The following is a 14,042-nucleotide window of genomic DNA, read 5'->3' on the forward strand; positions in this document are numbered from 1 at the left end:
TGAAATAGAAAGAAGTTTATTAAGATACAGGAATGTTTTACTTTTTTTTTTTTGCAGAAACATTTCTTTAAAAAAAAGTAAACGTTCATTTAAGTGCAAAATCTTTGCTAGTCATATTAAATATTTAAAAAGTTAAGAATAATCCCTTGTAGTTCTCTCTACAGCAGACATGAGAATATAAACAGTAGCTCAACACTTACTGGCCACTAGAGGGACACATCCTCTAGCTCTGCACTTGAAATGTAGGACCTCAAGTTTGAAAAATTAGTCAATAACATCACACCACCTCTTCAGTGTTGATCTGTTGCATGTGTGTGCAGGTGGTAGGGAATGGGGGGGGAGCAAATACTTTATACTGACATTATCTTGGTCACATATGCATACATGTTACAAAGTGTATGTTGGTCCAACAGAATGGTCCCCCTGTTCAGTGGGGGGGAAGGTTTTGAGAAGCGCACACCCTACTCATGTGACAGGAGTGGCAGAGGAGGTGGCAGTCCAGAGGGAAGCACTGAGAGCCCGGTTTATCCGAGAGCTGTTTCCCACACTCCTGCACAGAGGAAGAAGAAACAACTGTAAAGTCATGGTGTATCATTAACGCTAGTAACAGGGCAGGTTATTTGGACATCTCATTATCTCTAGCTGCTTTATCCTTCTACAGAGTTGCAGGCAAGCTGGAGCCTATCCCAGCTGACTACGGGCGAAAGGCGGGGTACACCCTGGACAAGTCGCCAGGTCATCACAGGGCTGACACATAGACACAGACAACCATTCACACTCACATTCACACCTACGCTCAATTTAGAGTCACCAGTTAACCTAACCTGCATGTCTTTGGACTGTGGGGGAAACCGGAGCACCCGGAGGAAACCCACGCGGACACGGGGAGAACATGCAAACTCCGCACAGAAAGGCCCTCGCTGGCCACGGGGCTCGAACCCGGACCTTCTTGCTGAGAGTGTGAGGCGACAGCGCTAACCACTACACCACCATGCCACCTTTGGAGAAGCTATGAAATAAATTTTTTTTTTTGGTCCCATTAAACGAGACAAAGAGTCAATGTTTTATTTCCGGCTTCAGAATCATTAGGATAAATCAGCAAAAAGTAATTACTTTAGCTAAAACATTATGCAACCACGTTTGCTAGTTAAGACTCAAACCATTTAGAAAACACTAACAACTAGGGAAGCGACCATAATGCAAACAAGCCCTCACAAGAAGAGTTCAAAGCAAATTTTAGTTTAAATCAGGAATAATTGGTCATTATCGAGTAGCGTGTAAAGGACAAAGCTAAGGAAGCAAGGATAAATATGCAATTTGTGAACTATCCAACGCAAACAGGAAGATCAAAGAAAAACATCAATGAAGCAGAAGAATTCAGGAACAACACACTGAATAAGTTGAACGGGTGAACAAAGAAAGGAACTAAATCGTAAGCACGCCACGTTGTCGGAGTTTCTGCATGTACGGCTGCTTCGGGAAATACTTCACTGGTCTCTACCGATAATTGTTTAACATTATCCAGAAAATGTGAATGTATACATAACCAGAAATTTAATGAGAGAAGATGAGCAGTCGATAGTTTATGTAAATGCATTTGACTTCAATTTCAGATGTTAAAGAGGACAAGCTACTGAAAAAAAAGACACTAATGAGAAGTTCAAGAAAGACTTCAAGGTCATGTCAAATGGTACATGACCAGACACACAGTTTTACTTTGCCTTAAAAATGTCCCATTGCTTTAAACTGAAGGACTGATCACAAATCGGAGCTTAGACTGGATTTAATAAACAAGCAAGACAGACTGTACTTTGGCCTCATACTAATATTTTTAGTCTCGTACAAAATAAATTAGAATAAACCGTCGATACTTGTGCTGCTCAGTCTGGAGTCACACTGTGTTGCATAAGAAGTACCTTTTCCTGTAAAATTTAGTCTCGTCTTCAACTTTTTATTGTTATTAATTGTGGTTATGAGGAGTTGCACCTATTGTGAGAGGAGCTAAAGTTAGATAACTGGCCAGTTTTATTATCTCTGGTGCATTTCAATCACATGTTCCACATGTACAGTTGTGTTCAAAATAATAGCAGTGTGTTTAAAAACGTGAGTAAAGCTCAAAATCCTTAGAATAGTTTTTATTTCCATGCATTGGGAACACTGCACATTATATTCTACATCAAAACATGAAGAAAAATGTATGAATATTTTAATTACTTTACAGAAAATGAAGAAAAATGAACATTGGGCTGTTCAAAAAAAATAGCAGTGTCTGCATTTTTCATTACAAACTCCAAATATTTACTGTATAAACTGAAAAAATCTTAAGGATTTAGTATTCCTGTGAATCACTAAACTAATATTTAGTTGTATAACCACGGTTTCTGAGAACTTCTGGCACCTGTGTTGCATAAGAAGTACCTTTTCCTGTAAAATTTAGTCTCGTCTTCAACTTTTTATTGTTATTAATTGTGGTTATGAGGAGTTGCACCTATTGTGAGCAGTCCAGCCCAGGATGATTTGACAACATTCCACAATTCCTCTGCATTTCTTGGTTTTGCCTCAGAAACAGCATTTTTGATGTCACCCCACAAGTTTTCTATCGGATTAAGGTCCGGGGATTGGGCTGGCCACTCCATAACTTTCATTTTGTTGGTCTTGAACCCTGATGCTGCTCGCTTACTGGTGTGTTTGGGGTCGTTGTCTTGTTGAAACACCCATTTCAAGGGCATTTCCTCTTCAGCATAAGGCAACATGACCTCCTCAAGTATTTAGATATATGCAAACTGATCCATGATCCCTGGTATGCGATAAATGGGCCCAACACCACAGTAAGAGAAACATCCCCATATCATGATGCTTGCACCACCATGCTTCACTGTCTTCAGAGTGTACTGTGGCTTGAATTCAGTGTTTGGGGGTCGTCTGAAAAACTGTCTGCGGCTCTTGGACCCAAAAAGAACAATTTTACTTTCATCAGTCCACAAAATGTTTTTCCATTTCTCTTTAGGCCAGGCGATGTGTTCTTTGGCAAATTGTATCCTCTTCAGCACGTCTTTTTTTTAACAGTGGGACTTTGCGGGAGCTTCTTGCCGATAGATTAGCTTCACACAGGCATCTTCTAATTGTCACAGTACTCACAGGTAACTTCAGACCGTCTCTGATCACCCTGGAGCTGATCATTGGCTGAGTCTTTGCCGTTCTGGCTATTCTTCGATCCATTCGAATGGTAGTCTTCTGTTTTCTTCCACGTCTCTCTGGTTTTGCTGTCCATTTTAAAGCACTGGAGATCATTTTAGCTGAGCAGCCCATCATTTTCTGCACTTCTTTACAGTATACGTTTTACCTCTCCAATCAACGTTTTAATCAAAGCACGCTGTTCTTCTGAACAATGTCTGGAACGACCCATGTTTCTCAGGTTTTCAGAGAGAAATGGATGTACAACATGTGCTGGCTTCATCCTTAAATTAGGGCCACCTGACTGACATCTGTTTTTTCACAGAATGAATGACCTCACTAATTAAACTCCACACTGCTATTATTTTGAACACGTCCCTTTCACTTAATTATTCGATTACACAGACTCAGGAGCATGCATATTACGAATGTTGGGTCTGTTGGTTTTCTATGACTCTACTACACCTACTGGTAAATTATTTGCCATGTAGTAATATAATTTCCACCAAAAACGGTGATTGATCTGGTTAGTCGTGTTGGACTGCTATTATTTTGAACACAAGTGTATATGGTATTTAACCATGCTGTGGTGGCAAATTCATGATGGTGTGATGATAATTTGTTTATATTTAGCATTCAAGAAGATCCACTATGGAGCAGTCTGATTGGATTCATATATTCAGAAGAAGAAAAAAATCTACAGCTCAAATGTACAGCACATTACAAGACAAGTATTTAACAGCTTATCTGAACTGATAAAATCCAAATCAACCTTTTTTTGTTCTTGAACTGGCTGGCTAATTTGGCCATCATCATACAGCCTCAGCTCAAATCCAACTGAATGACTGATCACCTGATATTTATACAATTAGTGTTTAAAAATTGGGTTCCGACGCTGAACAAGAGTAGATCATAAAAGCATAACGTACAACTCACCTCACAGTGATAGCACTCAAAGTGATAGTCTTTGTTCATGGATACCACCCTGAGAATCTCCTCACTGCCCTGAAACATAAAACCAACACGGTCAAAACAGCTTTCTGAAACAGTGGTGTATAATCCCAGCGTCACAAGCCACTGTCCTGCACCAGAACACACATCATCCCTGAGTCACCTGATGAGTCAAAGCAGGTGTGCCACAGCAGGAAAATACAGCTGTGCACGGTAGTGGGAATTTAAACTCAACCTGGGAACTGTTTCTATACTAGAAGGGCACTCGGTAGAGTGTATACCTCTGCCAAGCCACTCATCAACATCAAAATTAAATTACTTGAACCTAGGAGAGTACTAAAGCTGTACACCAAATTTCATCACAAACAGCTGAAAAACATACAGTTGTGGTCAGAAGTTTACATACACTCATCATGGGCATGAATGGTCATGGTAATTTTGGGCTGTTAATGGTTTCCTTGAACTGTTCTTTTTCCAGGGTGGAATGATTGTACAGAATACATCCTTAATGACTTCAAAAAAACAAGAATTGGGTGCACAAGTTTGAGTTTATTTTGGATTTTCTCTAATCCACACAGGGTCAAAACTATACATACACCCCCACTAATATTTGGTTAAATGTCCCTTAGCAAGTTGCATCTCAACCAGATGCTTTGGGTAGCCATCAGTAAGCTTCTGGAATAATTCTAGCTGGATAACTGACCACTCTTCTTAGCAGAATTGGTAGAGTTCATTTAAATTGGTTGGTTTCTTGGCACAGACCCAGCTTTTAAGGGTAGTCCACAAATTTTCAATAGGGTTGAGGTTGGGGCTTTGGGAAGGCCATTCCAGAAGCTTAACGTTAGCCTGCTTTATCCATTCCAAAACTAGTTTTGATGCGTGTTTGGGATCATTGTCCTGTTGGAACACCCAATTGTGTCCAAGTTTCAACTGTCTAGCAGTTGATTTGAGGTGAAGTTGAAGAATTTGGAGGTAGTCCTCCTTTTTCATTATTCCATCCACTTTGTGTAATGTACCAGTACCACTGGCAGCAAAACAGCCCCAGAGCATGATGATGCTACCACCACCATGCTTGACAGTTGGTACAGTGTTCTTAGGTTTGAAAGCCTCACCTTTACTCCTCCAAACATACCTCTGGTCACTGAGCTATTTGGCCACAATCTTTGTCTCATTTGACCATAAAAATTTTCTCCAGAAGGCATTTGGCTTGTCCATGTGGGCAGCTGCAAATTTCAATCGAGCTTGAAGGTGTCGATTCTGGAGCAGGGGCTTCTTTCTTGGTCAGCACCCTCTCAGTCCATAGCAACGTAAAACTCGTTTCACCATAGACCATGACACTGGTGTTCCAGCAGTTTCCAGTTCATGGCAGGCTTGAGCCTTGGTGGTTCCTGAACATCCTAACCAGTTTCCTCTCATCTGAGGCTACGTTTACATTAGACCGTATCTGTCTCGTTTTCTTAGCGGATGCACTGTCCGTTTACATTAAACCGCCTGGAAACGCCGGGAAACGGGAATCCGCCAGCGTCCACGTATTCAATCCAGATCGTGTCAGCTCCGGTGCTGTGTAAACATTCAGAATATGTGGATACGCTGTGCTGAGCTCTAGCTGGCATCTCATTGGACAACGTCACTGTGACATCCACCTTCCTGATTCGCTGGCGTTGGTCATGTGACGCGACTGCTGAAAAACGGCGCGGACTTCCGCCTTGTATCACCTTTCATTAAAGAGTATAAAAGTATGAAAATACTGCAAATACTGATGCAAATACTGCCCATTGTGTAGTTATGATTGTTTTTAGGCTTGCCATCCTTCCACTTGCAAGTGGTAAGTGATATGCACTGGGACCACACACACAGCGGCTCAGTCCCGAAAACACTGCTAGTGCACTTCATTCGCGCGCTCTGTGAGCTGCGCAGGGCCGGAGTGCGCACCCTCCAGAGGGCACTCGCTGTTCAGGGCGGAGTGATTTGGAGCGCAGGATGCCTGCGGAGCCGAGCGTATCCGTGTATTGGTATTGTTGTGTGCACGCAAATCGTGTATTGGTGTTGCTGTGTGCACACTAATTGTTTTAAAAACGTTAATCTGATGATCCGCTGATACGGTCTAATGTAAACATGGGCTGAGGGTGACAGTTTGGGTCTTCTTCCAGACCTTGCCAAAGCGGCGACACATTCGAATAACTTGTACTTGCGTACAATTGTTTGAACTGATGATCTTGGAATCTGCAGTTGTTTAGAAGTGGCTCCAAGAGACCTTCCCAACTTGTGTAAATCTACAATTCTCCTTCTTAGATCAACACTGAGTTCCTTGGTTGAGTATTGGTCAATCCAATGAGTGCTGTTAAACAAATCCTTTTTATGTTTGCAAAGGGAAACTACTAGTTGTAGTCAATCATGATCACTAATGAGAAGTTAATAGACGTTGGCGTTGTCAAGTTAAAAGACATCATAGAACCTTCAGCACCACTTATTAACAGATTTAAGTGAATGTATGTATATATTTGAGCCTGTATGTATAATTTTGACCCTGTGCGGATTAGAGAAAATCTAAAATAAATTCAAACTTGTGCACTCAATTCTTGAAGTCATTAAGGATGTATTCTGTACAATCATTCCACCCTGGAAAAAGAACAGTTCAAGGAAATCATTAACAGCCCAAAATTACCATGACATTCATGTCCATGATGAGTGTATGTAAACTTCTGACCAAAACTGTAACTTCCTCGAACAAAGTTGGAAGAGGTTAAAATAATTTAAAAACCACCTTTGCGTAAAAGCAAAGAATTTCTGGCCAACAAGCCATTGCTTACCTCAGCAGGTAAAATAGGTTGTAAACAGGCAGCACATTTAGGAGCGAATGTCCTGGAACACAAAAGAATAACCTCAACAGAAAACCCACAAGTGTACAGGTTTTTTTTTTTTTTAAAGGCTGAAACTAGTGGTTGAGATCTATTCCCTTACTCACAGCTCCCAATGCATGATCATTACACTGGCATGGTATAGACAGAACTCAGTCATGTAGCTCCTGCACTCACCTGTTATAATCTGCAACGCAGTAGACATTATTGAGGTAGTCCACTGTGAAAGGCACGCCGTCCAGCGTCTTGGAGCAGACCGTACAGCGGAAACAGCCCGGGTGATACGAGTTTCCCAGGGCTTGCAGAATCTAACACACAAGTAGTTTGTCTTTATGATGACTTAATATTTACAAATAAAATAGGCCTGGGCGATATGGCTAATATCTAACAATGCATTAGTGTTTAGCTTTACAAGTAAAATGTGATTTATTAAAAAAACAAAAGAAAGATTTTAATGAAATTATGAAGAATTATAATTTACTTGGTATTTTTGCTGAGTGTTTATAAATCACTTCAGGACATGCTGTTATAGACAATCAACAGTGTGGAGATGTGATGTAGTCCAACATAAAGCAGAGAGTTACTGTTATTACGGCGAATCTGATTTTCCAACATCAGCTCGTCCCAAAGTGTTTTATTCCTCTTACACCACAGCAATTTGCCAACATTTACCAACAAAAGATAAACGGAGCTAGTCATCTCATCTCATCATCTCTAGCCGCTTTATCCTTCTACAGGGTCGCAGGCAAGCTGGAGCCTATCCCAGCTGACTACAGGCGAAAGGCGGGGTACACCCTGGACAAGTCGCCAGGTCATCACAGGGCTGACACATAGACACAGACAACCATTCACACTCACACCTACGGTCAATTTAGAGTCACCAGTTAACCTAACCTGCATGTCTTTGGACTGTGGGGGAAACCGGAGCACCCGGAGGAAACCCACGCGGACACGGGGAGAACATGCAAACTCCACACAGAAAGGCCCTCGCCGGCCACGGGGCTCGAACCCAGGACCTTCTTGCTGTGAGGCGACAGCGCTAACCACTACACCACCGTGCCGCCGGAGCTAGTCATATTATAGAGAAACCAGAAAGCATGAGATGCTCAGTGCCTGAAGGTTAGCAAATATTAAATTAACTACATCTCTAAATCAATTTAAAAGGCTCATTAGGTCATATTTTTCATAGTCTTGTTTATATTATATAATTATGATATTTGTTAGTTTCATATCTTTTTTTAAAAAAATAATTTTCATTGCATTTTCTCTCCCTCTTAAGACCATAATGGTAGTTTTAATTACATTTTTAGATTAATTATATTAATGAGATTATTAAAGATTATTGTAAGGCAATTTTTAAACTATAAATCAGTATAGTTTTATATTAGGGTGGCACGGTGGTGTAGTGGTTAGCACTGTCGCCTCACAGTAACAAGGTCCTGGGTTTGAGCCCAGTAGCCAACGGGGGCCTTTCTGTGTGGGTTTCCTCCGGTTTCCCCCACAGTTCAAAGACATGCAGGTGGCTCTAAATTGACCGTAGGTGTGAATGTGAGTGTGAATGGTTGTTTGTGTCTATATGTCAGCCCAGTAATGACCTGGTGACTTGTCCAGGGTGTACCCCGCCTCTCACCCATAGTCAGCTGGGATAGGCTCCAGCTTGCCCACGACCCCACACAAGATAAGCAGCTATGGATAATGGATGGATATAGCTTTATATTGTATTTTTGAAATTGCATAGTTTTGCAGGGCCCCTATGGATACCAGCTGTGCTGAATGGGCCACTCTGTTGAAATAAACTATTATTATTATTATTATTATTAATAAAAGAATAAGACATCATTAACAATTTATTTTATTTTGTTAGATTTTAACATTTAATGTTGAACATCTGCCAGATACATTAGTTCTTATCACTTACACTAAAGCAGTTATTCATAACTGTTCCATCATTACACTAGCCATTTACCTCCCTCAAAGTTAACGAGGCAAAAAGATAAAACGGAGCTCGTCATATTACCAAAAAGCATGAACTCCTCAGTCCCTGAAGGTTTTACTATGGCGGAAAACTTCCTGACCGTTACAAAATCCTAACAGCTAAAAAACACTTTCCGTAAGTGAATTTCAGAATTCAACAGCACTGTGAGACAGCTTAACATAAAAAAAAAAAAGTAAAACTGAAGAAATCACTACAACAGGTAGCATCTTGTCAGTTGTTACTATGTGTAATGGTAAATTTCATCAGCATTACAGTCAAACGATCCTAATCCCAACACACAAATGCGTACCTGCTCCAGGATCAGGTGGCCACACACACAGCATTTTTCTGCTGCTGCCTGGAAGCCAGAAAACTAACAGACAAGGGGAAATAGTGAGAAACCATAAAGGATGTTTCAAACTATTCTGACTCATCATACAAGGTAACGTGTGGTGCAATTCAACACTAATGAGTCTTCAGTTCCAATTTTCCTTACCATGTAATCCTCCTTACAGTACACTGATCCACCGACATTATAGAAATCCTTGTTTCTAAGTGTGCGACCTGAGAGACAGACAAAACCAAGTCAGCACGGACAGGCGGATTTCTTTCCTCTCGTTGTCTCCGACTCGGTTTATTTGGAAAACGTATCCTTAACCTCGTGTCAGTGGTTAGAGTCAGAGCTGATCCTGTATAGAAGGGAGTGAGAGCCGGTGGGTTACTCACCACAGGACACACAGGTGAAGCAGCGAGTGTGATAGAGACTCTCCAGAGCCTGGCAGGCATTGTCTGCACCATACACACCTTTTCCACACTTCACGCATGTTCCTATAAACAGAGCAAGAACAATTTATTTAGCACATACGTGACACACTTTGAATCAGTTCATCAAAGACAAAGAAGTGTTTTGTAGTTCAAAGGAACCTTCCCCCCCACACCACACACACTCACTCACTTCTCTAAATTGGAACATTAGTGCATCAGCCAAACAATAGCCTACTCATATAACACAACACAAAATCCTGTCTGGATTCTAATGCATTTCTGTGGCATGTGAGTCATGCATTCTTCGGGCTGAGTAATGACCAGCGTGTTTGCTTAGTGTTTAAACACAACCTACAAAAAAAAAGGAGGAAAATCTGGGCTAATGCCTTTCTGTTAGGCAACCTATTAGACACCCAGTCATCTAAAAAGGATTCGGAGCACAAACAGAGAGTCACACTTTTACACAGATTCTTTAACGACTTCAAGGGGGATTATTTCTCACAACAATAAAAAAAAAAATCAAACACACACCCAACCCTGTTGATACAGAGTGAGAGAGCCTTCCCTCAGGACTCAAATACCTGAACTGCAGGAACACACGCCTGTGCATGCTATTACACGCAGCTAACGCACACATTCACACTCACTTCCCTACCCTAACTACCGTGCCTCTCCTAGCTCTTTGCTCTGACCCAATGAACATGCAGCCTGTAATTAGGCCCATGCATAGTCATTATATGTGGTCGTAGGAGATATTTTTGACTGTGTGTAGTCTATTCAGAAATGCCTGTGTGTAGCTTTGGGCAGAGGAGCGGTATATTTGCTCATGGGCTATGAGTGAGGTATGCAGGCTGGTTAGAAGCCTGGGCGGAGGGCACAGCCATAATATACGTTTGCTCTTTTCCACACTGCTCTAAACTGTGATCTTTGTTGGATTGACTCAGTTCCGTGGTTAGACTTGCCTTGACACTGGCGGTAATTTTTCTGCTCCCAGTCACTGTGTAGAGGCCTGTACAAGTCACTGCAAGCCTGACTATCATTTCATCCACTAAACTGCTGCTTCATGCAACTCACACCTTAAATCTTCATTAGACTGAATAGCAGAAGTGGGGAAAAGTTTAAAACATCCTCACCAAAAAATTCTTGTCGGTCCAGGGCTGATGGTGGGTCCCTCAGAGCCACGTGTTCCTCCTGAGGTTTCGCAGTCGCAGATACACTGGCTGCAGGAGATGCAGAGGTGGACAGAGGCTGCTCCCTCAAGGCTAGTCCTCCAAGCTGCTCCTCTCCCTCCAGTGTCATGTCCCTCAGTAGGAGGCGCGTCAGCTCCTGCTGGTAGTGGGTACCTGGCAGGTCCGAGTGCCTCATCCGCTCCCCTGTGCTCTCTGTCCGCGGTCCCCGTTGCTCTGTGCCACTCCACCACTCTGTTGCTGCTGGTGAACTGCCTGCTGGTGGGTACGAATGACGGCCATCTTGAAAACCTCCTCCGATCCCTGACGTTCGTTCGAGATAGTCCCTCCACACCTCTATCGGGGGCGCTCCTGCTTTCCCAGGGCCAGATGCTGGGTATACATGCCCAGTGTTGGCACCACCTAGCTGCGTGGAGGAGAAATGCAACAGCTGTGCAGGACCAGACACATGGCGACTATCATAGCCAAGGCTAATCCCGCTGGTGCGATTGCTGCTACACGGGCTTCCGATAGGACTTCCGTTTGTGCCCCCTCCTCCTGCTCCTCCACCTCCTCCTCCTCCACTAGCTGTGCTGCTAGCGAAGCTTGAGCGTGGGCTGGCTAACACTGACTCCTGCAAGCTAAAAGAGGAGCAGGGGCTCAGGGCTGGTCCAGAAGGAAAGAGGCAGGTAGCCCCAGCACCTTCATGGCTCCTCGTTGGAGGATGTGAAAGCGACGCTGGCCTACCGCTGTCCCATGGCTCCCCTCCAGAGCTCCAGCGCTTGCAGAACAGCACCTCCTGCAGGGAGAGGCGCTTGTGGCGCTCTGGTTCAGGCAGAAAGCTTGGTTCGGCAGAGCCTGAGCGGGCGGCTGGGCCAGGTGTTGGGTATGGAGGTGGCATGGAAGACAGTGGAGGCTGGGCAAGGAGCTGTTGCCTTTTCACAAGCTGCTGAAGCTCCAGAGAGTACCGGCGCTGGTTCAGGGCGACTCGTGAATTCGTGCTATAAGCACCTTGTGTATCGGCATGCTCACCTTGGGACAAATCGGTACGTCTGGACTGATCACAGGCACCTCGGCCTTCCACGGTGTCAGGCAGGTAACAAGACGCACGCTGCTGAGGTGAGCGGCGCCGCAACGGAGCAAGAGTCACCGGCTGGTGTTCGGCTGAGGGCCCGGATTCTTCCGGTACAGGTGGTGAGGTGGCGGAGGCAACACAGGAAGACACCCTCTGAGAGTTGACCACCTTTGCTGATCTGGTACCTGAAGATGACTCAGTGACGGGTGAGCAGGCGAGAGTGAACGGCGTCGTACTCGCAGGTGTCGTGGAGTTCAAGTGGGTCACGACTGGCGCTGCTCTATTCACACCGTTACTGTTGTTATTCGTGTTGGAGAGCTCGTTTTTCTTTTTGCTAAATTTGGCACTGCCAGAATCGGCCAGTTTAAACTTTTGCTTGAGTTTGGTGCCAATTTTCTCCATGATGTAAAAATTTCAAATAAACTGCCTGAATAGAGCAAAAACACCCCCTTTTTTTTTTGGAAATGACACAATCCGAAAGACTACAGCTTAAATACAGTATCATAAATACAGTGTAAACACAAAACAATGTTCAAGTCTTTCTAGAGCTACAGCAGGTGAAATGACAAAGACGAAAATAAAAAGATTTTATAATAATAATAATAATAATAATAATAATAATAATACAGCACAAGACCTGTTTTGTATGTTCAGCCAAGAATAAATATCTCACATAAAATAAAGATAAGTTAAAATATATATATCTATATAATATATATACGTTATGGCCTGTGGGCTACATCTCGGATTAATGAGACTGGAAGAGATGTTTGATGTGGCCTGAAAGTTTCCACGTCGCGGATCTCATGGTGCTGCGTGTGAGAAGAAGGGAAACATGCACATCCATTTAGGAGCTGGTTAATGATGCCTTTCCTCTCCTGTCGCCAGCTGGCAAATAATAAACCGACAGGTTTTACTCCAAGGCCAGATGTTCGAGCTTTTAAACGACAGAAGTCTTTTTTGAAAAAGGTTAGTTTGGAGTTGTGTCCGGCTCGGAAAACACTGCTGTTTTTCTTGATGCAAATGGAAAAAGAAGAAAAAGAAAAACCTCTCCTAATTATTACCACAGAAGAAGTGTTGCTGATAAACAGCCAGCTCTGATACCTAGAAGTCAGCTGCTTCTGTGGTCAATAACCAGTGAAGCTTTTGCAAAGTTTCAGCCGCTGTGCCTCAGCAAACACAGACAAGAGGCGCAGAAATGTTCAGAAAAGCCCTCTTCTGCACCACTAAGACGCCATAAACCAGCAAATAATGAAGCTACCTGAAGACCTGAACACCTCCTTGGAGCTTTTCCTCCTATCCTGCTTGAAAGAAAACGCACTCCGGGGGAAAGAAAGAATCTCTGAGACAAAAAGAAATGCGTTCAAGGAAAAACAAAAAAAAGTCACACATGCGTCGAAGCCCTTATCCAGATCTTCTGGGGAGGAACAGGAGTCTTTTTCAAAATGAAACAACGCCGACTGAGTGAGTTTCTTTCTTTGCTGCAGTTTTTTTTTCTTCTTCTTCCCCTCTACCTCCCCCTTTACTTCTTTCTTCCTCTGGAGCGTTTCTTTTTCTTTCTTTCTTTCTTTCCAGACCGGAACATCTTTCTTCTGGGCAGCGCGGATGGATTTAAAAAGCATCCCACAATTTCGTCACACGTCCAAACTTCTCAGATTGATGTCGCCTGTTTAGAGGCTTTTAAATAAAAATATCAGCACTATTAAGCCTGCGACCGCTGTAACAGGAAATAAAATACAAGATATGGTTGTTAAACATGTCTGTTTGGATGGTAGAAGAGACCACACACACAAATAATGGATTCACTGTTTAAAAATAAATCATTTGGTAAAAGGTGCACTTCATAATCCGGAGCTATCAGATCAGTGATATAGACTTGATCTCAGTGTTTGTGTTTGATGAGGCTGATCCAGGCGGAATATTATTCTGAGAGAGATGAGATTAGACTGTAGTCTGTTTCTTGTAGTTGTTATTCCGACCCTAAGGCCTAGTTAATCGTGCCTTTGGTCTGTGGAATGTGCGGAAGGATACTGCAGAGCGCCCTGGAACGCTGTGATACGGGTGTGTGTGTGTGCGCG

The 14,042-nt window shown here is 43.0% G+C and overlaps 2 protein-coding genes across 2 annotated transcripts in view; one reads left to right on the plus strand and one right to left on the minus strand.

Moving 5' to 3' along the window:
- On the minus strand, positions 1-13,739 carry ajuba (ajuba LIM protein). The gene is made up of 8 exons (XM_060936454.1): positions 10,857-13,739; positions 9,685-9,786; positions 9,455-9,522; positions 9,269-9,331; positions 7,161-7,291; positions 6,936-6,987; positions 4,111-4,179; positions 1-550 (listed from the first exon to the last, which is right to left on the minus strand). Exons 1-8 carry the CDS (start codon positions 12,364-12,366, stop codon positions 428-430), a joined length of 2,118 nt encoding a protein of 705 aa, XP_060792437.1. The 5' UTR covers positions 12,367-13,739; the 3' UTR covers positions 1-427.
- mrpl52 (mitochondrial ribosomal protein L52) overlaps positions 13,135-14,042 on the plus strand; it is a 15,974-nt gene continuing 15,066 nt past the window's right edge. The window contains exon 1 of the mRNA XM_060936629.1: positions 13,135-13,428. Within this exon, the coding sequence (XP_060792612.1) occupies positions 13,410-13,428 (19 nt within the window). The 5' untranslated portion in view covers positions 13,135-13,409. The remainder of the gene's footprint in view (positions 13,429-14,042) is intronic.

Source organism: Neoarius graeffei, chromosome 1, assembly GCF_027579695.1.
Source record: "Neoarius graeffei isolate fNeoGra1 chromosome 1, fNeoGra1.pri, whole genome shotgun sequence".
Taxonomy (NCBI): Eukaryota; Metazoa; Chordata; class Actinopteri; order Siluriformes; family Ariidae; genus Neoarius; species Neoarius graeffei.